The following is a 24502-nucleotide window of genomic DNA, read 5'->3' on the forward strand; positions in this document are numbered from 1 at the left end:
AAGTTAGACAAAAAAGTGTAGTAGTACTTCCGGTCAAAATCGTGAAAATAAAACGCACCATAAACAGAGGTGTAGTTTCGCATTTTGACCAGCTGAGGGCAGTATATGCCAGTTGTAATACTGCATGAATCAGTTTCCGCTTTGCGTCAGCTCGCTACTTCCTTTCACACCGGCACTTCGTCGGGGATTTGCACCGTTTGAGGACCGGTTGGATTAAAAGTGCCAACAGGGTGTCACATAATTCACGGTAAGATTACAGTTCAATATGTACAGGCGTATGAAAAACCACCATTTTCAGTGGTGTTTGAAGTTAAATATTAGCGAGTCCTGAGTACGTGTTTGTGACCTGCCACCTAAGTTAGCTTAGCATGCTAGCGCGGCCACCTGGCAAGATGGCTAACGTTAGCCACCGTTAGCTAGTTAAACGAGTCAGAGCGCTAAGGGGAAAACAAATCCTCTATCCAGAAGACAGCTCAGATCTCCTTCTTTGATTTAATAGTATGTGTTGGTTCCGGTAATTCAGTTTTACGCACCAGTCGAGATCAGCTCCTTCTGTTAGCATGTGACCCTAAGTTACAAGTAAAGGTACCACAAAGATAATGTTAGCTAACGTTAGCCAGTGGTGCCAGATGTCAGCTGGTGCTGCTAATCGATTAAAGACGCTGTTACAAACGTACAAATATAACAATGGCTTTGTAGTAATCGAGCGACCGCCAAGCTTATTAAAGAACAGACGTAGCTAAAGTCAATAAGTGTATTCTCGTAAATCTTAAATGTAACGGTTGAGTGTGATCATGAAAGTGTGGTGTCATTTCTGCTAAGTAGGTTAAAAAAAAAAAAAAAAAAAAAAAAAACACACACACAACTAAGAATTAAAACGGAAGCTTGTTTCTTACTTCCATTAAGATTCGACCTGTGTGACTTAAGGCGAGACACTTTTAAAATAATAGATATCACCATGAAACTTACTCAGTTGATTGAAATTTGTATGTTTAAATATGCAAATAAGGCATTATCTCATTAAATATGCGCGATTTTGCATATATTTTCGGTTCGATATGATAAAGCCAGGTACAAAATTATTTTTTCATTTTGTTTACACACATGATGAAAAAAAAATTACAGAGGGATTTCAGGATATCTGCTTTCATTACCTAGGAAATCAAAATATACTGCCCATAGCCTTAAAAATCGATTTTCGCCATATTTTTTGGATTAAAATGTCACTTAAATCAGGCCAGGAATTATTTATTAACAAATTCCTCTGTAAATATCTTCAGAACACTGCTACGTGTATAACTGGAAAGTTTGGTGTACATAGGTGCTACATAGGCTTTAAAAAATGTAATGATGCTGATAAACGACTGAGAAAATGAACTAGTAAAAATGAATCAGCAGCTTAAACTATGAACTATTACGTTAGTTGCAGCCTGAGGTCCCAGTTTCATAAGTTGTCATATTTTCTGTTGAGTTGTACTTGTTCCAGCTTGTTGTTGGATGTCCAGGGGTCAATGATGACTAGCCCACTGCGCAAGCTGATCAGTGCCTATTTATTTCAGTGCATTGCTGGAGAAATCAGTGCTGCTCACTGCCTGAGACCCTCTGCATGTTAGACCATTGTACTGTGCACTTTTTTTATTTATCTGGACATAATTTTAGGTGAGTCACAGAATGGTTTTTCCTCTCTGACTTCAGGTCATGGCAAAGTTCAACGCCCCTGTGATCCAGGACAATCCGTCGGGATGGGGTCCCTGTGCGGTCCCAGAGAAGTTTAAAGACATGCCCTACCAGCCTTTCAGCAAAGGAGACCGCCTGGGAAAGGTTTGTTTTTTAATAATGAATACGTTTTCTACTGAAGGAACCACATTGTCTTGAGTTTTCCTCACAGTGTTTGTTCTCTCGTCAGGTTGCTGACTGGACTGGAGCGACTTATCAAGACAAGAGATACACAAGTAAGACAGACAGCTGTCCACACAGATGAACCGCCCTAAATAGTATTTAGCATCTTTTCCCTAAAATGTATGTGTGGTAATACAGATGGCAACACGGATGGATTGAAATGTCTGGACTAGGGATGGGGGATCGTTAATTTGTTATTGATATTGATACCATTTTCGAGACTGCTTAAAGATCCGAGTCTTTTTCGCTACCGTTAGCGATGCTTTTCTATTATTTGGTGGGAAAGAGGCGACACATTTTTTATCTTAACATAACTATTATTGCTTTTATTGCAAAAACTGTGAATCTGTGACTGTTTATTTTTGACTTAAATGACATGACTCGTCTCTCGAGACATAACATTATATGATCCACTAGTCTCGATAGCAGTATCGATACGCACGGCCCTTAATGATTTTCGGGTTTTGAGAAATTTGGAACCGGGTCCTTATTAGAACCAGGTCTCGAGACCGGGACTCTCTAATTGGACATACATCTAATTAAAAGTTTTTAAACCGCAAATGGAAACCTATACGTACTTAGCACCACTGCTTGTGGAAGTGTTGAAATCTTTAAAACAACATTAGTAATTATTAAATAGTTTTAAGTTGTAATTTCTTATGATTTTCTGTATTTAATTTTGTCTCCAGATAAGTATTCCTCGCAGTTCGGAGGGGGTAGTCAGTACGCCTACTTTCACGAGGAGGACGAGACGAGCTTCCAGCTGGTGGACACGGCCAAGACGCAGAAGACGGCCTACCAGAGGAACCGCATGAGGTTTGCTCAGGTACAGCAGACCACACACACACACGCTGAGTGTCACCCTGTTTATTTAAAATGTAAGTGTTGTGTATTGTATTTGAAGTAGTCCCATAAAATGTCTGTTTGTTTCAACAGAGGAATCTGCGCAGGGATAAAGACCGTAGGAACCTGACTCAGTTCAACATGCAGACGCTCCCTAAGAGCGCCAAGCAAAAGGAGAGGTGAGACGTGCTGCTTTTTAGCCAACGTTCTGCCAAATGTTTCTTGTTTTGGATCCCAGTGTGAGGTCACATCTGCGCGTTGTGTGTTGACCGCTGATCGTGCTGTAAAGACGTCACTTTAACCTTACCTTTTTGGTCTGTTCAGGGATCGTATGCGCCTGCAGAAGAAGTTCCAGAAACAGTTTGGGGTCCGTCAGAAGTGGGACCAGAAATCCCAGGTATTGATCGGTTATACGGTTTTATTACTGGATTAGAGCTGCAACTAGCAGTCGTCAATAACGATTCATCGTTTTCAAGCAAAAGTAAAGATTGGCAGCTTCTCAAATGTGCACCTTAAGCTTTTGGGCCGATGGCCAGACAAATAAGACTGTGGGAAATAATAATGGACATTTTTCACTATTTTCTGACATTTTATAAACAGTTAATTCATTATTATTAAAATAAAGCAAAGAGTGTTCAATAATGTTTGGAGTTATGTTTTCAAAAGTATGTATTTTTTGTGAGTGAAGAAATTATCTTTGTATTCTTGTAGCAGGATAATTCTTCTGCTGAGGGCTTTTGGTAGCATGGGTGTTAACATTTGTTTTTCCTTTACAACCCTCTTTCTTTCTATACAACTCTTCCTCTACACAACTCTTCTCTCCCTCCATACACCCCTTCTCTTCCTCTATACAACTCTCCTCTCCCTCTATACACCCCTTCTCTCCCTCTATACACCCCTTTTCTTTCTCCATGTCCATGTACTTCAAGGCCCAGCTGAAACCCAGAGACTCCTCGGTTGAGGTTAGGAGTGACTGGGAGGTGAAGGAGGAGATGGACTTCCCCAGACTGATGAAGATGAGATACATGGAGGTAGCTGACCCCTCTGACATGTAAGTGGAACTCGCCTGCTCTTCTCTGCCCCAGTCATTTATCTTTATAAATACTAAAGGTGATGAACTCTGGCTTCCTGCAGTGAGTGCTGCGGTGCGTTGGAGCACTACGATAAGGCTTTTGACCGGATCACCACCCGCAATGAGAAGCAGCTGAAAAGCATCAAGAGGATCTTCCACACCGTCACTACCACTGACGACCCCGTCATCCGCAAGGTACACGGACTTCAACATCGTGAGCTGCTCCAGGAAACGCAACATCAGTCAGAACTTTGTTGTTTTGATGCTTTCTTTTACAACAACATGTATTTATTTTTTTGTGTTCTCTTTCCAGCTGGCTAAGACTCAGGGTAATGTGTTTGCCACTGACGCCATCTTGGCCACCTTGATGTGCTGCACACGCTCAGTCAACTCCTGGGACATCATCGTGCAGCGAGTGGGCAACAAGCTGTTCTTTGACAAGAGAGACAACTCTGACTTTGGTGAGGCTTTGAGAGACACTGACACCCGACTGGTTATTTTAGATTGGTCTTAATTTACTCTTTTTACTCCATTACATTTGTCTGACAGCTTCAGTTGCTTTTCAGTTTTTCATGCCCTTCCTGTCCAGTGAAAACCACGGCTCTCCAGATGTGTTGATGTTGAATGTTTGTGATAAACTGAAGGATGAAGTGTCCCTTTTGTGTGTTGAGAAAATTCTCCTACTTTTTAAGCTAAATAAAGTCTTTAAAAAAAAAAACAAAAAAAAAAAACAATCATCACAAAGCTGGAAACAGGGCTGTTTTTCTGACACCATGAACAGTTGACTTTTTAGAGATACGTGGTTTTCACAGGACAGTGATGCTACAAACATATGATGATCTTATAGAATATGATGCACTGCCGTAGATAAAACTTGTTGTATTGCTGTAACATTATGTAACTGCTCCTGTCAGATTTGCTCACTGTGAGCGAGACCGCCAACGAGCCGCCGCAGGATGAGGGCAACTCCTTCAACTCTCCTCGTAACCTGGCGATGGAGGCCACGTACATCAACCACAACTTCAGCCAGCAGTGTTTACGCATGGTGAGAGTGCCCACAGTTTAAACCCCTTACCACCAGCCCGGCTAGCTGTTTCCGGTCTTTGTGCTAAGCTAATCTAAGCTAACCGGCTGCTGGCTGTGTCAGGCGGACAGATAATGAGTGGTCTCAATTTTCTCATTCAGCTCTCCACCGGAAAGCATATAAACATTACCCAAAATGTCAAACTTGTGTCAAAAGCTCTAACCAGTGCCTCCAGTAATACATGGTTTGCCTGTAGTTGCACATTACACATTAGATGTTTTCCTTTTGATTATTTTATGAAGATATGTCATGTTTTTCTTTTCTTTTCTTCAGGGTGGAGAGCGCTACAAGTTTCCTGCCCCCAACCCATTTGTGGAAGAGGATACGGACAAGAGTGAGGTGGCATCTGTAGCCTACAGGTAGGCACTAAACCCTGCTGGTTAGTTTACTGCCATTAAAATCAAACATCGGCAGGCCTGTACAAAGTGTAAAGTACTTAGGAACGACTTGTGTGTGGAATATTATTATATTTTTGAATCCTATGAGCACAAGATAAATAAGTCTGCTAACATACACTATCATATATTACTGTCATTAGATGTAAAACTGCTTCCTCACAGGCTGACGGCTAGTGTTTGTTCTTTAGGTACCGTCACTGGAAGCTCGGGGAAGACATTGATCTGATAGTCCGCTGTGAGCACGATGGAGTGATGACCGGCGCCAACGGAGAAGTGTCTTTCATTAACGTCAAGACCCTCAACGAGTGGGACTCCAGGGTAAGAGGCAGCGTGAGGTGTTTCCAGTAGTGGGCATTTAATGTTCATCATATTAACAGGCCTAGAAAACATGTTTAATTTGTTCAAGTGTTCATTTAGTTCTTGCAGTCATGTATTAAAGTGCTCATATTATGCATTTTGGCTTTTTTTCTTTTCCTTTATTACTAGTTAAAAGTTTGGGGTCACTTAGAAATTTCCATTCCACAGACAGAATACCAGCTGAGATCAGTTGCATTGTTTTTTTAACCAGGGCAGCAGTTTTCAGATTACATTTTGTGCTTACATAATTGCAGAAGGGTTCTCCAATGTTTTCTCAGTTAGCCTTTTAAAATGATATCAGATTAGTAAACAGAATGTGCCTTTGGAACATTGGATGAATGGTTGCTGATGATGGGCAATGTAGATATTGCATTAAAGATCAGCCACTTCTGTCTACAACAGTCGACAACCCTTTTGCAATTATGTAAGCACATAATGTAATCGGAAAACTGCTGCCCTGATTAAAAAAACAATGCAACTGATCTCAGCTGGTATTCTGTCTGGAATGGAAATGTCTAAGTGACCCCAAACTTTTGACCGGTAGTGTATCTTTTTTTGTGAATGTTATAGGTTTACAAAGTGAAAAATCCCAAAGTCCACCCCAAAGGGACTTACCATCTCCAACAGAAAACACTGTTCACAAACTGCTCCAAACAGCTCTATTGTAGTCCAGCCTTTACTTCCGTGACAAACGTGCGTCACTTTAACACACGTTATAATGCTCGCCTAGCTGCTAGCGTGGCACGCCCTCATACTCTGCTTCTGACTGGCTAGTAGTCCTTACCTAGCTACTGCGCATGTGCGACTCCCAACAAAGATGGAATAGAAGTGAGATGCCTCACTCTGTAGCTAAAACAGAGAGCTCAACACACAGGGTGAAAAGAGGAGCTGCAGCAATGTGCAGTACGACAAAAGTATGGTGTTTTTTGAAAATTAAACCATGTAAACCTATTCTGATATAACCTCTAAATACAATTACAAACCTGAAAATGAGCACAATATGAGCACTTTAAATATGTATGTGGACTGAACTTAACATACAAGTAATTTTGAGATCACAGAAGTGTCTATTTTTAAAGCGAAATATCCAGTGGTCCATCATCTTGTCAGTTGTTCTGTTTGTTTCCACAAGTAGGAGTCATGATCTCAGCAAAAGAGAGTCAGAGTAAACTTAGTCTATATCCACGACGTTCTGGGATTGCTCCGGTGCCGCCGGCAATTCCGCCGGATTTTACTCATTTTAGCCGGATGTCCGGTACTTTCCGCTTTCTTTGTGTTGGCATTCTAAACTCCGGTGGATTTATGAGGACTATGGTTATCTGCTCCTCAGATCTCTGCATGGGTAAATCCAGACAGCTAGCTAGACTATCTGTCCAATCTGAGTTCCTTCTTGAGGCTTTTTTGCAGCGGCACCGTGGCTCTGCCTAAGACAATTGTGATTGGTTTAAAGAAATGCCAATAAACCAGAGCACATTTTTCTCCCATCCCAGAATGCTGTGTGGATTAGCCAGACCCTCCTCCTCCAAAGCCCCTATGGAGGAAGGTCTGGCAGGGCGAGACTAGAGTAAACTTGACTTGATAGTAGCAGACAGTAAATGACTTTGGGAGCAAAATGCCATAATTGCCAGGATGTCCAGAGTGTTATCACTATGGGAAGACTGAAGTTGAGTTGAAGTTCTTCTAAAGCCCAGTTCAGAGCAAAGATTTGCAACGAGACTAAACCGTTTCAGAACGTTGCAGGGAAAAGTTGCAGTGGTCTGATCTGGCCGGTCTCTGCTCGACTCATGCCAGCTGATGGTGGCGTCTGTGACTCAGCTTGTAGTGGCAGAGGCTGGTTTTAGAACGTAAGGGACGTCACCTGTTTCAACAGCCAATAGAGAAGTCAGCTTTTAAAATCAGCTACAAACTAAAGAAATAAAATTATCCATTTTATTTCTATGTTCAACAAACTGTCAACTGGTCGAAATGGCAGAGTTTTAGACAGAGCCTCAACGACCGCCTGAAAGCCACTAAAGTTATATGGTCAAGTGAGATAGAGTGACTGAAGAGAGGGAGCAGGCCAAAGCTGTGAATCCGAGAAATAAAACGTTGTTTTCGCCGATTCATCACTACAAATGGAACTGTAGCAAGCATCTCACTATCACTAACGTTATCCACATTCATATTTAGACGAAACAAGCGATCAATCTACAATAAAGTCGGAAGTTGGAATGGAAGTACAAAGAGTCGTTGCTATGAAGATGATACCCCGTCTCGTCGCATTGGTGTAAACTGGCAGCTTACTGAACGTTGCAGGCCGGCTTGTTGCGAGTTTCAACTCGTCTTGTCGTGAATCCTGGGTCTGAACTGGGCTTTAGAGTCGCAGTCCCAAAAAGATATTTAGGACAAATAAAAACCATAAAAATCTTCCTCGTGTGAAATTTAAGTTCAGACTGGATCCAGCTGCTCAGTAGTAAAATGTAGGTCTTTTTTGTTAAGTTTATTAAAAATGCCTTCTTTTTTAAAATGTCCAAAAACTAAAACGCATATGTCGCTCTGTGGTATCACCAGCATTGTAACGGGGTGGACTGGCGTCAGAAGCTGGACTCTCAGAGAGGAGCCGTCCTCGCCACTGAGCTGAAGAACAACAGCTACAAACTGGCCCGCTGGACCTGCTGCGCCATGCTGGCTGGATCCGAGTACCTCAAACTGGGGTAAGGAACAAACACGTCATTCTGTCAGGGTGTGAATGTGTCAAAGTCTCTTTATTAGTCTCCCTAAGGAGAAATTCGCCTTGGACAGAGAGAACTTGCCTTGCAAGAGTAACAACATAGACACACATCACAGGGTTAAAAAGAAGTTAGAGAAACAAATGAACATGAAACATGCAAGAATACAGGAGATGTAGCGATGGAGGCCAGATCATAATCTTAGCATTTATCTTTAGTCAGGATGTTGTAGCTTGTACCGTAATGTCATTGAGAATATACAAGCAGGTGAGACTGAGACACTTTTCCCGTTGAGTTTTATTCTTTTGTTTTATTGTCGTGTGCACAACATTTACAGAGAAGCAGTGGTTTGCAATGACAATCTTAGGCTCGGGCTTCCTCAAACAACACTGAAACACTGTGGTGCCTAGACTGATGTAAACAAACTTCTTTCATGTTTTGCTCTTATTAAATCAGCAAACACACCGCCTGAAACAAACCCCTTATATCTGTGCTTTGCCTCTGTTTGCTCTGCTGGCTTCTGGTTGGATGGCCATGATACAAACTAATAAGTCTGTCAAGTGACTAAAGCACAAACACATTGTGCCTGTTGTAGGGACGGATTCAGTTACCTGTATGGAGACGCTAAACACAAATTGTAACAGAGCTGTAGTTTGTTCAAGCCTGGACTGACTGTAGTCGTTGCATCACTGTGTGTTCTTCAGGTATGTGTCTCGGTACCACGCAAAGGACTCCGCTCGTCACGTCATCCTGGGAACCCAGCAGTTCAAACCCAACGAGTTCGCCAGCCAGATCAACCTGAGCATGGAGAATGCCTGGGGAATCCTCCGCTGCGTCATCGATATCTGCCGCAAGCTGGACGAGGGCAAGTACCTCATCCTCAAGGACCCCAACAAGGTGAGCCGTCAGTTATTATTCATGCTTTGTGCTACAAGGATGCATACAAGCTTTCTGGTTTAAGGTTAGTTGTGAATCGTTGAGCTGATTGGTCGACATTCTGTATTTTATTTTGTCAACAGCAAGTGATTCGGGTGTACAGCCTGCCTGATGGGACCTTCAGTTCTGATGAAGAGGAGGAGGAAGAGGAAGACGAAGAGGACGAGGAGGAAGAAGGTGAGATTCAGTTGTAATCACTACTTTTAGCTCACATGTACACATTGATAGTTTGAGCATTGGCAGCAGGCTGGAACATTTCCGATTCCACCTTAATGTAAACGTGCCAGAGTTAGCTAATGAGCTCATTTTCATCTGTGCTCCCTGGGCAGGTTATTACGAATGGCCTAATGTTACCAATTCTACAATACAACACAATATGATACAATACACTAATACAGGGTTCTTCAACAGGGGGTCTAGGACCCCTGGTCGCCCCCTGGGGCCTCAAAATTATTGTTAATTTAAGTTTATTCAAAAATTATCAGTAAACACGAATCCAACATATTATTAGCAAATATAAATTCCCTCTGCTTACTGGCCTATATGTAAGGTAGTCACTTAGGCCATCCACAGATACAGTTAATCCTAAGGATTCACTGTGCCACATGTGTTTAAAATTAAAACATGATTTATAAAATCATGGCAACAAATATTAGGCTATTTTAAAATCTTAGTATTCTATGCACAAAAAAAAAGCTATATGTATAAAGGCTTTAGACCGCCCACACGTTACTGTAGGCCCAGTTTAATATGAAACTTCATTTTATACATTTTATACATAATATGTAGTAGGGGGTCCCTGCTCCGTCTCTCTTTCAGTTAAGGGGTCCTTGGCTTAAAAAACGTTGAAGAACCCTGCACTAATACGTTTCAGAAGTAGTAGATAAATGTAAAAACAATGAGGTAAAAGCAGTGCCAGGTATTAGGTAGTGTGATTATTCATTCATTGCAAGTTTTCTTGGTTTTAAGCTATCTCTTAAGTTTAAAGGTTAGGTACTTGGTGCTCTCTCTTAATTCAATGGGGAGACTTCTCCAGTAGTGGGTGGCTCGGGCCGAGAAGACTGTTTGCCCAAACTTGCTACGTCTGTATTGTACCACAGTCCCCTCGGGTAGTAGCCCTGTCATTACTATGCTATACTATTACTGCATCATGAACTGACTCAGTATGGGAGGCAAAATGTTTAAAAAGATCAAAATTAAATAAATTGTACTTTTGTATTATATTGGCCTTTCAGTCAAGTTGTTTTAGTGTCTGTTTGGAAAGGAACTCAATTGGTTTCAGAGTTGTCATGCTCGCTTGTGACCAGCTTGTAAAACAGTATGTTGTGTGGGAGAAGATCCTAGCATGCATGAAGAGACTGGCTGCTTCTGTTGCTTTCTGTTGCTAGGTATGGTCTTATATGCTTAAGGTTAGCCAGGTTGAGTTTGATGCTATCTTTTCAACATGCTTTTTAAACGACAGATTTTAATCTAGAATGATTCCAAGGTATGTTTAAAATCAGGCACCACCTTGAGCTTTTGTAATTTTGTTCTGGTACCACTGAACATGTTATTTATTTTAAAGATTTCCCATCCATCAAATTGCATAAAACTATTATTCAAATCATATATCGAATAAATTAAAAGTTGTTGCTCAATTTGTAAAATGCCTACATCATGAAAATCATGTTATTACAGTGTGCACAAAATATGTATTTTTAGTCTAAAATTCACATATATAATAGCTGGTTACATTAGCCGCCTTGACTTATGGCAGTCCCATAAACTGACTTAAATAGTTACACCATATGCACATCTGTCACAGTTTACAGGGCTCGATGGTGTTTTTTGCCTCCAACAGCACCTTCCAGGCAGCTAACCTTAACCCTAAACATAACCATTGCCGCGCTGCCTGGGAGGAGACGTTGGGGGCAAAAAACACCAAAGACCGTTTACAGAACGGTCATGACTCCAGGTGGCTAGCTGGCTCAGGCTATATCATAGTGAATTTAACAGGCTGGGGAAAACGTCACGTTTCGTACAAGGAAGAATTCTAATCATAATCATCAGCCCTAAGCTTGAATTTTTTTGTTTTTTTGGCTATATCGTCCAGCGATAATTCACTTTCACCAAACGTAAAGTAAAACACCCTGCATCCTGGGTGACTCGTCTCTTCCCAGAAGCAGCTTAACTCTATCAGGATAAGTTGTCCGAGTAAATCCCTGAACCACATCCAATCTGGAACACAGCAGTTATCTGTTAACTTGGTTTACTGATTGAAAACTGTTTTTTTTTTCTCATTCTAGATGAAGAGAACTGAAGTGTGGAGACTGCTCCAGTGACCAAAGCAAGCCTTCACCATAAGTAAAGAAAGACAATTTAACTCCTTTTGACATTCAATAATTCAATAAAGATGAGAGATTGGCCAGCTGTGTGTTATCGACTCATGTCTGTTCATTTTTCACCATTTACACATGAACAGCTACTGTAGATTGTTGGAAGTGCAAGACCGACCGTGTCAATGCATTTTAGGGATCTTACAGGATTAAAAACATGTAAACAGCTTAAGGTTGGTGGGGCTACCCTGCTTACTCCCAGATGAACTTCAGAGACATATCACCGAGTCTCTCCTGCAGGAGTTGATCCACTTTTTGACTCTGAGCGGGGGTAAAGGTGTTCTTCCAGTCACCGATCTTACCTGTAATTTAAAAAAGAAAAAGAATACCAGACCTGATATCTGTTTACGTGTTTCTGCACACAAGCTGCAGTTGTGCTGCGTTACCTTTGCGCATATAGTCTTTCTTCACCTTATCTTGTGGCAGAAACTTGTAGTTGGCTTTGGAATCTTTCTTCATGTTCTTAAATGTAGCTTTTTCCACAACTTGCTCAATGGCTGCTTCACTCAGGTTTTTCCCAAAGAAAGTGCAGATCTTAGTTACTGCTTCCTTGAGGTCCTAAAAGAGGAACAGAAACCCAACAGAAGTTTAAACACTCATTTGGTAGTATTAAATGGATTATTATTAAATGCCACAGAGAAAATCACATCTTACTAAAATCATGTCCTCATAGGTGAGGAAGAGGATGTTGTACTGGTCTCTCTTTGAATGCCACTCCCTGATGTGGTCAAACCAGGATGATGCTCCAACTGTATGATAGATAGATACATTATTTATCCCAGGGGGGAAAATGTGCATGTCATAGCAGCAGGACACAAACAAACTACACAGTACAACGAATAGTGCAACAGTAGGTATGTCATAAAAAAATAGTGTGTATATATATATATAGTGTAAAATTTATATTATTGTAAATAGTCATTTAAAAAATATTAAATATCTCAATATTAAATTATTGATTAAAATAATAATTCCTAATCCACAATACAGACTTAACAGAAGTTATTTCCAGTCTTTCTGTCAATTGTTGATGATCAGATGCTTATCATTTAAAATGTTCAGCACAGGACTGTATCTGGTCATCATCTTCCAGACAATGGAGTGGAGGTTCCTTACCGTTGCCTGTCAGATACTGCTCAAAGAAGTCCTCGAAGCTCTTGGGAGTCTCCAGGTCACCACAGTTTCTGCAGAAGTGGTAATAGGAGACAATGTTGTCCTTTGGATTCCGCATCACGTAGATAATCTGATTAAAAAACAAATAACCAGCCCGGAGTTGAAACCAATACATACCATTCTGCCAAATTTATATAATTCATGATTGAATAATTCATGATTGAATGATACCTTACGTTATGGATTAGGCATCGTTATCGTAATAACGATCGTAATTATTGCTACCCATTTTAGCTTGGCATTATCATCTTTAATGAAAGACAAATGTTTAAGTTTTTGTAATATTGACCGATCTTAAAAAAAAAAAAAAAAAAGATCACTTTGTAAGTCATTTGTTTGAGAAAGTACAAGTTTGAACTAATTTCATAATTTTTACAATTACAGCTGAAACCATTGCTTGATTTATAGAAAAGTTAATCAACAAAAAATGTCAGTATGTTTTTAAAATCATTGCAGAGTTCTGAGACAATGTAATGCAATTAGGAATCAGTGAGGTGCAAAGTAATATACACAGATATGGAATTAATAGTAAAGGGTAGGTATTAATACCAGCAGTATGAACCAAATACTGTCCAATACATACTGTATTGGACTTCCACAAAATACTAACCTTTGCCTTCTTGTCCTTTAGTCCCGGAGGCATGAGAGCCGGGGTAAGGTGAGAGGTGAAGAGCCGTGGAGAGGGTCGTACAGTGTAATCTCCTCGACCCTCGCTGTACTCCAGCCACGGCATATGCTCCAAGTTGTTTGCATATTCATACAGACCCCCGTCTAACTCACAGATGGAGATGATGATCTGTTGAGTCCATATAGTACCTGTATGGGGGGCATATGTTAAGTTATGAGACATCATGTATGATCAGTAGGGCTGGGTACCGGCTGAATTGCCTCCAAAGTATTGAGTATCGAAGAAATGCCTCGTCATTCAATGCCTAAGGAGTAAATCTCAGAGTCAGTGAGCCAATAAGCATGCAGCATGCTTCCACCAAGATCTAATATTGTTTGTGATTGGCTGTCTAACATTACACGTCGTAGAGGTGGGCAGGAAAAACTCAACGTCACACAGAGACAGGCTCACATAGTAGGAGCTGAAAAATAAAAAAAGATTTGTTGTGTGTTGTAATTTCTTTTCTTTTTTTTTTTTTTTTTTAATTGATATCGAAAAAATGTATCGTTTAGGAACCGGTATCAAAGTCAAAGTATTGGTATTGAAAAAAATGTTTACGATACCCAGCCCTAATGATCAGTAAATCTGTTCCCAGCTATGGACAAAACCTTTAATGTAAATAACGTGATGCAGAAAACTTTGTCTCACTCACCTGACTTTGGATAAGTGACGAGGAGTACGTCACTATCTCGAATTTCAAAGCTCTGGAGTGAATCGATGTGCTCTGGAGTTGTGTAACCAACAGCAAAGTTGTAGTTTTTATACCTGCAGAGATAGCCTGTGATCTGCTCCATGTTACTTCTGACCCAAACAGAACAATGAAAGAAATGTTAGAGAAAGAAGAGGTCAGAAAAAAACTCACAGATGCAGCTGGACCATGGGTGATTTTAGACCCTTTTTAGGGGGGTTCAAGCTCCCCTAAATTTCATCTCAGCCCCCCAAAAAATAACAATAATAAAAAACCTTTTTTTTTTTTTATAAATTTTGGTGCTTCAAGTGAGAGTTTTTGAACTTGTTTGAATTGCTGCGGAGATCTCCGGCGTCCTAGAAGCTCTGCGTATCTGCTCCGGAGGGCTGCGGACCACCAGAGCTGGGACGCAGTCAGAAGACAGCCGTTCCGCAGTCAGTGGAAATACACACATTGACTTTAATGGAAACCTAATGACTCCGCCACCGTTCCGGAGCCCTTCCGCAGCAGTTCCGCAACCGGTGGAAATTGGGAGTAACCCAGTCAAGGAAAGGGTTAACAGAAACATAGTGTTGGCCAATCGGAGGTGGTTGTGCCAAACTCCCGCCTTTGGCTGAGTGTCTATCTGATCTGTCAGAGGGAGAGCAGGAGACGGTTGTGAATTTTAACGTTGGTAGTCCCCAGAGAAGAAGTTGGTAATTTCATGGCGCCCAAATTGAAACGTAAGCAACTAAATTTGCTGATTGTTAGAACATTGTGTCAAATTGGCCATTATTACTGTGACTTATAGTAAGTGTCAGGTTTAGTTAAAAACGTTAGCTGACGTTGTTCAGTAGCTAGCTCAGAGATTATTGGCTAATGAAATTACGGATTTAGCGGGGATGGGGCAAGGCACTGTATCCGTGTCACATTCTCATTAGGGGCTGAGCCCCCCTAAAGATCTGATCCTAAAATCGCCCCTGAGCTGGACTCGGGGCTTTGATGCATGTTATTGGCTGTTGACTCCATAGGCCTATGAAATACTGCCTGCTGGGTACACTCTGCCACCAACAGAAAGCCTGAGATATACTGTAACAGTGTGGATGATTTCATGTTTAAAAACCCTATTTATTTATATATCATGTATGCAAGACTATGCCTGTAAACTATTTTTTTTTAACTTGTAATTCTTCATATTTTCAGTGAGTTACAGGCATACATGCTTTTAATGAAAACAAGCGCATACATGAGTTGGCATTAAATCATGTGAATAGACTATAATATGGTTTTCTGCTGTTTTTGTGTGTACACGGGGAGACAATATTTTTACAACCATTAACTGTTCTAGAATAATATTTTGAGTGATTACAACTAAAGATTTGTACTTCTACAGGCACCTGTGTCACTTTATCTGTACTTTTGGCTCCTGGTAGCTTTACACTTCATTGACACAATGGTAAATCAGACTTACAGCTAAGGAGTAAGGGTTAAAAAGCGTACCATGCATGTGGGGTAAGGAAAGTTTAAAAAGGTGCAAAAGAAAGACATGAATTCATAGAAAGTCTGCAAAAAAGTAAACAAAACGAACTTGGACTCCAGAGGGTTAACTAATTGAACTCTTTTGTGTGTGTGTGGAGGGGGGGGACATATCAGACACAGTTATTCCACGCAGATGATTGTATGTGTCTTAAATATCATATGTCTGGAGGGGATTTTTATAGTTGGACAAATGGACATGTTTGACTTTTGTTGCTGTCTACTCAATCTACTTGATACCTCGATGCATCGGCATTTTAAGGCGGAAAAATGGTGGGGGGCAACAACGATTCGGGAGATGTGCAAAACCAGAATTACACTATTTAACAATTGTTAAATAATGTAATTCTGGTTTTGTGCCATTTCCCACACAGATATGATCCGACAGTGTAGGCTACATACCTGTTCTCCTCAGTTTGCTGTTATATATCCTGCTCAATCCCCCGTGTGAGTGCGCTGTGAGTGTGTGTAGCTGTTTGCCCACTTCTACCGCGTTGTCCGCTGGCTTTCATGTTTGGTAATCCTCTCAGAAAGATGCTTGAGATCCTGAAAGCCTGATCGTTCAAGTACCATCCCCACCAAGTTTAAACACACACGGGAAGCACACACAAAAAACGCCTTCTCTAACAATCAGTTAGCAGTCTTATCTTTGTGGGTAGCCTGTAACGCAACTAAAACAAGTTTCTTTGCGCTAAATGACAACCTGTTCTCTGCCCCCGCAGTCTGGAAGCACTTGCAGACAGATTTGCTGCTAGATAGGATGATCCCAATTAGGGCATTTAAAATGTAGTAAAGGGTTTGGAGGATAATTCAATTGGAATTTCTAATTGCTGCCTTAGCTAGATCCGTTTCTTCCTGTCTGTCTTCATAGGCAAATTATCTGTGGGTTGATAGTGTTCCTATGTCTTAAATGTCTTTAATAAATGCGTGTGACACTGAATTGCTGCTGTCTTGGTCAGGGCTCCCTTGAAAAATCTCAACAGGATTTACCTGGTTATTTAAAGTTTTTTTTTAACTAAAAAGTTATTTTCTGCTGGAGAACTACACTATTTATTTGTACAGGTTTGGTTTGTATCCCGCGGCTGGTGTGCACCGAGGTGTTTCATCTTTTCATTTAAAGGCAGACTTTTAGATGTACGTGTATTGACCTGGTGTCAATGTGTGCTTTAGAACAGTGATCTTCAACAGGGGGTCCTCGAGTCACTACAAAATTATTGTTTAATACTTTTTTGAAAGTTCCCCTGCTGTTTTATTAGCAAAGATAAATCGGCCTATTCCTCGAAACGACCTCAACAACATTGATACGGTTACTGGCCTGTAGCCACTATAGTAGCCATCAATTAAGCATATGGATTCACTGTGTGTTTGACATTAAATCATGATGATATATGAATATGTAAATAATTTTAATAGCTTAGTATTGTAGGGCACCATAAAAGGCTATGTGTATCGGCTGCCACCCTACACGTTATTATAGACCTAGTTTACAACTCAATTTTATAAAACATATAGTAAGGAGGTCCCTGCTCGTTTCTCTTTCAGGTTAGGGGTCCTTAGCCTAAAAAACGTTGAAGACCCCTGCTTTAGGAGATAATCCACATCGTTCATGGTGACCGCAGATTACTTTCTTCTTTAAAAGGAATACCACCGTCTGCCAGCTACGAGCCAATGACGACAACAGCAGGTCTACCTGGCAAATGGCTTATCAGATCCATGATTGCAGCCGGCCAACTGCTTTGGGCATGCGCAGTGTTTTCCCACACTTGAAATTACGAACCAAGCGAAATATAAACACCCTTTTTAAAACTATTATCAGCCACTGAACTTAAATAGTAGAATAATGCATCTTTTATGTCATGCATTAATCCAGAATTACATTATATAAGTTATGAGACATCGTGTATGATCAGTAAATCTGTTACCAGCTATGAACAAAACCTTTAATGCAAATAATGTGATGCAGAAAACTTTGTCTCACTCACCTGACTTTGGATAAGTGACGAGGAGTACGTCACTATCTCGAATTTCAAAGCTCTGGAGTTGTGAAATCGACTGGAAAGTTGTAGCAAAGAATTTCTAATAAGGGAAGAAGTTCCACTCTCTCGTTACTTCCGGCTTCTGAACTGGTTGCAGTTCCACCAGAGTTCCATATAGGGGGCGCTCACAGGCCAGTGCAGAATGAATGGGACTCTATGGAGCTATACCCCTCAAAATCCACTTTTCTCAGGATATAATTTTTTGTCTAGTAATTTGAATGTTGCATTTGAAAGGGGAGGCTAAGAAAACACACAGTGCTGGGTGTTAGATTTTTTTAAAGTGGCTTTTTTGTTCTAAAAAGCCTTTTAAAATGTCAATGACGTCATACACATATACGGCCAGAGATTCTGCTTTACGGCGAGCTCTGAGTCGCTTCCTTTTTTCTCTCGAGGCATCGACAACACAGCTGACAGATTAGACTCTCCCTGTCAATACACATGCTAGAAAGAGGTTTGCTAATGTTTTAAAGACCACGGCGAAATATTCACTCTGACATTCTGGTTCTGCTTCGGATGCCGTCAAGCGGGATCTCCGATCGTAATCAGTCCTTCACTGACCAATCAGCATTCATTAGCAGAATGCTAGCGTGTTATGGGCAACAACGACTCAACCTGTAACAAATCGAAAGGGCATAAGTACTCGTTCATTCAACTTTCGACCTATAATCCATGTTGAACTTGCAAAAACTACAATCAAATCTGAGATTTCTCAACGACAATCAGGCGAAAGAGACAAATTTAGCCGTCTAGCTCCATAGGGTCCCATTCATTTTGCACTGGACCGTGATCACCCCCAGTGGAACTCTGGTGGAACTGCAACCAAAGTAGGTACAATGGGGCTGAATAGGGAGTGGAACGGCTTTCCGTAAACGGGCTTTGGTTGTAGTTTTTATACCTGCAGAGATGGTCTGTGATCTGCTCCATGTTATTTCTGAATCACACAGAACTACGAAAGAAATGTTCACGACCAGAGTAGAACAGGTCATGGGCAGCTGGACTCTGTGCATGTTGGCTTCTTCATCTGAAATAATAGGTACAGCTGGGTACACACTGCCACCAACAGTAGGATTGAAGTATAACAGTGTTTTTCCCATGGTCTAAAAACTCCTCTGGAGTCTGTCTAGTAATATAACTTTATGGCCGCCAAAAAGAACATAGTCTCAAAACTCATTTGCATGCTTTGCATTGCAAATACTATTAATTCACTTGAATGTTCCAGCTTCACTGAGCAGAAAAATTATCTGTGGGTTGATAGTGTTCCTATGTCTTAAATGTCTTTAATAAATGCGTGTGACACTGAATTGCTGCTGTCTTGGTCAGGGCTCCCTTGAAAAATCTCAACAGGATTTACCTGGTTATTTAAAGTTTTTTTTAAACTAAAAAGTTATTTTCTGCTGGAGAACTACACTATTTATTTGTACAGGTTTGGTTTGTATCCCGCGGCTGGTGTGCACCGAGGTGTTTCATCTTTTCATTTAAAGGCAGACTTTTAGATGTACGTGTATTGACCTGGTGTCAATGTGTGCTTTAGAACAGTGATCTTCAACAGGGGGTCCTCGAGTCACTACAAAATTATTGTTTAATACTTTTTTGAAAGTCCCCCCCCACCAAATGAAAATATGTCTGAAAATATGAACATGAATCCAACATTTTATTAGCAAAGATAAATCGGCCTATTCCTCGAAACGACCTCAACAACATTGATACGGTTACTGGCCTGTAGCCACTATAGTAGCCATCAATTAAGCATATGGATTCACTGTGTGTTTGACATTAAATCATGATGATATATGAATATGTAAATAATTTTAATAGCTTAGTATTGTAGGGCACCATAAAAGGCTATGTGTATCGGCTGCCACCCTACACGTTATTATAGACCTAGTTTACAACTCAATTTTATAAAACATATAGTAAGGAGGTCCCTGCTCGTTTCTCTTTCAGGTTAGGGGTCCTTAGCCTAAAAAACGTTGAAGACCCCTGCTTTAGGAGATATGAAAAATAGAAAAATGTCATGAGCAGAGACACAAGAAGGATGTTTTCACTTTCATCTGCTGATGGAGGAATGTTTTTCTTGCTTCCCCTTAGTTTAAACGTGCACCTATAAGCTTAATTCTTGTCACAACAAAACTAGTTGGAGGCCAACGGTGGTTTAATAAGCAACTCACACAAGTGTGACCCAGTGCACATGCACATAAATCAGCATCATGGATTTGGGCTTTTTCTTTTTTTGACATATTTATTTCTTTTTAATTTATCATAGCATTTTCAAAAAAATATCTCACAAATGCAGCAGCAGAAATGAGACAAAAACCAATAAAGACAAAAAATTATCTGAAAAAAAGAACGATGAGTAGATAATTATATATACAGTATGTTATAAAAACACCTTAAAACCATTATTTTAATACAAAATAATAGTATAATAGAGTATTGTGCTCTGCTCTTGTTTATAAGACAGTCACTGATTATAGTAAATCACACATTGAATAATTGGAAATGGCATTTCTAGTGTTAAATAGTAATTTTATCATTCACTTATAATTAATACAATGCATTACTGAATGATACATATAATGCATTACGTATAGACTTAAATGATGTTTGATGCTGATCAATGATTTACAGTTATTGAATCTTAATACACATTTTATTGACATGAATCAGCATAAAGGCACATTGAATACACTATGAATGAAGTAGGCTAACTGTTTCTGTTCACTGAGCACTACTGTATTACACAATTTGTTTCTCTTTAATCTTTTGTTCTTCATCCACTTCATCAAAATTTATTTCCATTTCTGTTTTTTCTTTCTTCATCTCCTTCTCTGGATAAAATGGGGTCTCCAGGATAGCTTTGTTTTCCTCTGATGTCAGCCGACCTTCACACAGGAAGTCATGGATCTTCTGCCATGAGTCCAACTCTGAACTCCAAAGTGCAGTTCTGGCTCTGATGAACTGAGAGACTTCAGTTTTGCTGCCTTTGGCCAGACTGATGCTGTCCTTACAGATGAAGAAGATATCCATGCCGAGGAAAAGAGCATTGAGCCCGATGAGCCCGGCCCTGGCTGACTTGGAGAGGGCAAGAGGCCCTTTGACTGCTGCCTGTCCGATATCTGGGATATCTGCTGCCACCCTGGGCACGTTACGTAATGCTTTTCCTTCCTGCACTACCACTTTGCCAGCACTTGCAATCAGCTCTTCAGTTTTTAACATCTTAACAGCAGAGGCAGCATCAACAATAGAATCAATGCCTTTTCCAATAGCACCAGCTTTACCAAGCACCTTGCCAACTCCCACAACCACATCTATCGGGCTTGTTTCCTCTTTGATCTCTACCTTCAGACAATCCTGCAGATCCTGCACATCCTCCATGAAGCTCTGGAAGACTTCACTGGCTTTCTTCTGTTGTGTACGGTTTACTCCAATCTCTGTGGCAGTGGTGACAGCACTGTTGACTCCGCTGGTAATTCCCAGCCCTACCCCAGTCATTGTCAGCACTAAAGACGCTCCAGCTGTTACAGGAATTAATGCCAAACCAATGATGGAAAGCACACCTCCAACTGCCCCCACTGAGCTGCCGGCCACACTGGAGATCTTTGCCCCCGTATTCATCCTGTCGAGCTGAACAGCATTCTCCTCCAGGGCTTTTAGGAACTGCAGCATCCGGGGCTGTCGCTCGCTGAACATATCGATGAAGCCAGAACACGGTTCGTCCTTAAACAAGAACACCGTACGGAAGCTCTGGTTCATCCTGATGAAGAGAAAATCAAGAATCAAGAAAGAATAAAAAGGATCGCACATCTCAAAGGTTAGAATGTTACTTTGAAATTCAATATGAAAATATTATATTTGGGATCTGTTTTTTTGGGACACACATTGGCAGGCTTCAAGAAGCAATATAATCCACATAAAAGTGAAATAAGCAGCAATATTTGATTACATAAATTACAAATTATACTAAGGTATTAACCCCCGCTGGACAAGACCCATAACCTAAGGTGCTGTATTCACTATCAAAAAGTTCCTTATAGAAATCATTAATTTGAGTTATGAATTATAATAATTTTGCCTCTAATTTCCTTTAGTTGCACTAAAAAAAAGAGTCTACAGCCATGTTGCTGTGTCCCTAGCTCCTCTTGAACTTTGTATTTTTCTTGTTTTATTTTGTTATGTATTTTTGTTTGTTTGTTTGAATTTCTTTTTATAGCCTGTGTATTTGTATTAGCTTTGTTGGAGGGAGCCTGAGATCTAACATATACATTGCCAACGACTGCTTCTTTGTATTGTTGTGCATATGACAATAAATAACTTAATTGCTAGCAGCTCTGTGAGGCTGTACTTAGGCACGGCAGCTCTTTGAGCCAATTGCTAACGTCAGCATGCTAACATGCTCACAATGACAATGGTTACCTGCTGATGGCAGGCAGGTATAATGTTAACCGTGTTCATCATCTTAGTTTAGAGTGTTAGCATGCTATGGTTGGCTAATTAGCTCTAGACATACAATACATCTGAGGTTGATGGGAATGTTTTGGTTTTGCAGGAATTTGGTCATAAATCAAAGTATTGGAAAAATGTTATGTTTGACCTTTTGGTGGCGGTAGAGAAAAGCTCAGAGGATCACCAAAGTCATTAGCATTTCTCCTCTGGGGAACAAGTTGTGCACATGTTGTGCCGACCCATGCCGTTAACTTACTACATGTCTACATTTACATTACATTCACTAATAACATCTTGCACATCTGTGTTGACATGACATTTGGAGCCAGAATACATAGGTGGCTAAATCATACCTGATTTCATCAAGCTGATTAATGTGATGAAGCATCCTTTGTACGTCATCTTCAGACAAATCCACATCGAGGTCCACCAGAGATTCATCGTTCATCTCCAGGCAAAAGTCGCTTAAGGAGCTGTGAAAGAAACAGTTAGTAAATACAATTGTTTATTTTGCTAAATGTGCATTTAATTTTGAAGAAATGACAGTTTACCTTTTCTCTAACTTCTCACAGATTTTCTGGGTGGTCTTTATGTATTTCTCCAGCTGATATGCCAGCACTTCCACATTCTGAAGTTTGGGAAGGAAGAAGACGCTTGCATCTCTTTTAAACTCGAGGAGATGAGGGCAGATTCTCCGTGCAGCAGAGATGACAACCTGAACATGTTCAGGACTGATCCCTTCTGGCAGATGTAACACCTGGTTCTCCTCCATGAACACATGAAGTGAGGTGACTGCAAGATTCTCCACAGCATCCAGGAAGCAGTTGAGCTTCTCCAGGCCTCTCAGAGTGTCCTTAAGCACAGCAGCCAGCTCCGTCTCCAGCTCTGCACGCCTGCTGTCTGCAGTCACCTGGGTTGCCTTGCTCTTCATATATTCCCAAATGGCCTTACCTTTCTCCTTTGACTGGGTAACATGGCCGATGCTTAGGTCGATGTTGTCAGCCCTGTCTTTGATGTCCTTCATCATGTCCAACTCTGTCTCTCTCCCAAGCATCCATTTGGGGTTTCTCTCACAGAATTCTCTCACTGTGTCGATGTAGATGAGGGTATCTGCGGTGTAGCAGCACAAGACCTCCTGGAGTTCCTTTCTGTAACACAACATCATCCAGTTTGTGAGATTTCAAAACAAATTGTTGTGGTGGAGTTGGTCTCACATTGCAAAACCCTAGGTTTGTTCTGTGACAGTTTGGGACAGAGATCTGGCAGCAACCACTAAATAAAACCTAGCAAAGGCCCCTGGTCTATTGGGTCCCCGGGCCAAAGGCTTCTGTTTGAAATGATTGTTAACAATGTTAACAGAGCTCAGTTGAAAGTTTAGATGTCTTCTTTGTTCATTTCCTTTAGCCCTAAACCTTATAAACATCTCTTATTATCAACTATCTGACAACCAAATCCAGTTGTTGTTTATATTACAGCTTCACAGCATACTGAGGTTACACTAATATTTAAATAAAGCACAATAGCATTAGTAAAGTTTAAAACAGCCGAGGAGCCATCCAAAATGACTACAAAGTGACACAAAGACAAAACACTACTACAAAGAGACACAATGAGAAATTTAGGAGTTGTAGGATGATCAACAGGTTGGAAAGGAAGGAAAAATACTTATACTTTGGACATTTTAATTCATGTCTTCATATGTTCCTGTGATTTTTTTTTTTTTTACTTTTACTTTTGAGGACAACAAAGTTATTCAGATAAAACAGGAAAAATAATATGCATAGACATTAACAACCATTAACATTGCTTTGTTTTATGGGTCACAAGCCAAAATGTTAAACCACTGCTCTTCATAATTCAGGGTGTGTGACTGTTTTTTGTTGCATTTACACGATTTGACCCGAAGATGTGACCAGAGCACAAATGGTTTATCAATGGGTTTAAGGTTTAAGGTAGCAGTAGGACCCATGTGGCTCTTTAGCCCCTCTACAGTGGCTCCCTGTGGCTTTGACAAAGAATCATATGGAAATGAATAGTGGTTATTCTATTATTTGAGTTTTCATTTATTATTGTTGTAGGCCTAATGTGATTCTTACATCCCCATTTAGGTTAAATAACAAATGTAGGTAAAATTGGTAGGATCAAACATTATAAGATAATAAGGTCATGGTTTCAGAAAACTTCATTCTTTTGCCATCTTTAGGAAGTGTTCTACATATTCTTTGGGAACAATAATGTGCAGTATTTCATATCTGATATGTCTGTGAAGGTTCATAGTAGGCTATCCAAGGAAGGTTACATTCAGGGG

General features: G+C 40.5%; 3 protein-coding genes and 1 long non-coding RNA gene across 17 annotated transcripts in view; 1 reads left to right on the forward strand and 3 right to left on the reverse strand.

The window, feature by feature from the left end:
• Positions 1–11704, forward strand: eif3d (eukaryotic translation initiation factor 3, subunit D). 2 transcript variants are annotated; one of them, XM_031318625.2, is made up of 16 exons: positions 1–247; positions 1696–1821; positions 1907–1952; positions 2589–2725; positions 2836–2921; positions 3067–3139; positions 3672–3793; positions 3877–4009; positions 4128–4275; positions 4729–4859; positions 5172–5257; positions 5485–5614; positions 8204–8346; positions 9066–9258; positions 9381–9474; positions 11583–11704. In XM_031318625.2, exons 2-16 carry the CDS (start codon positions 1699–1701, stop codon positions 11594–11596), a joined length of 1659 nt encoding a protein of 552 aa, XP_031174485.1. In that variant the 5' UTR covers positions 1–247; positions 1696–1698; the 3' UTR covers positions 11597–11704. The 2 variants fall into 2 exon arrangements, with proteins under 2 accessions (XP_031174485.1, XP_031174486.1); XM_031318626.2 differs by having other exon boundaries at positions 3678–3793.
• LOC116063715 lies at positions 8641–9066 on the reverse strand. The gene is made up of 2 exons (XR_004108344.2): positions 8841–9066; positions 8641–8802 (listed from the first exon to the last, which is right to left on the reverse strand). It is a non-coding gene; the product is annotated as an uncharacterized LOC116063715 (long non-coding RNA).
• Positions 11375–24502, reverse strand: part of sult3st1 (sulfotransferase family 3, cytosolic sulfotransferase 1) — a 16893-nt gene continuing 3765 nt past the window's right edge. The window contains exons 1-7 of one of the 5 annotated variants that reach the window (XM_031318629.2): positions 17698–17718; positions 14165–14313; positions 13456–13661; positions 12789–12915; positions 12327–12421; positions 12059–12230; positions 11375–11974 (exon numbers count right to left, since the gene is read on the reverse strand). In XM_031318629.2, coding sequence (XP_031174489.1) covers positions 11865–11974; positions 12059–12230; positions 12327–12421; positions 12789–12915; positions 13456–13661; positions 14165–14306 — 852 coding nt within the window. In that variant the 5' untranslated portion in view covers positions 14307–14313; positions 17698–17718 and the 3' untranslated portion in view covers positions 11375–11864. Of the gene's footprint in view, positions 11975–12058; positions 12231–12326; positions 12422–12788; positions 12916–13455; positions 13662–14164; positions 14314–16117; positions 16444–17697; positions 17788–24502 lie in introns of those variants that run through there. The other 4 variants (XM_031318630.2, XM_031318628.2, XM_031318631.2 and 1 more) reach the window with 4 other exon arrangements.
• The window catches only part of LOC116063704 (apolipoprotein L3-like), a 59573-nt gene continuing 54958 nt past the window's right edge, over positions 19888–24502 (reverse strand). For 3 of the 9 annotated variants that reach the window (XM_035996424.1, XM_035996423.1, XM_031318624.2), the window contains one exon: positions 19888–20539. In XM_035996424.1, coding sequence (XP_035852317.1) covers positions 20488–20539 — 52 coding nt within the window. In that variant the 3' untranslated portion in view covers positions 19888–20487. Of the gene's footprint in view, positions 21506–22547; positions 22668–22745; positions 23343–24502 lie in introns of all 9 variants that reach the window. The other 6 variants (XM_031318620.2, XM_031318622.2, XM_035996422.1 and 3 more) reach the window with 4 other exon arrangements.

Source organism: Sander lucioperca, chromosome 21, assembly GCF_008315115.2.
Source record: "Sander lucioperca isolate FBNREF2018 chromosome 21, SLUC_FBN_1.2, whole genome shotgun sequence".
NCBI classification, from domain to species: Eukaryota; Metazoa; Chordata; class Actinopteri; order Perciformes; family Percidae; genus Sander; species Sander lucioperca.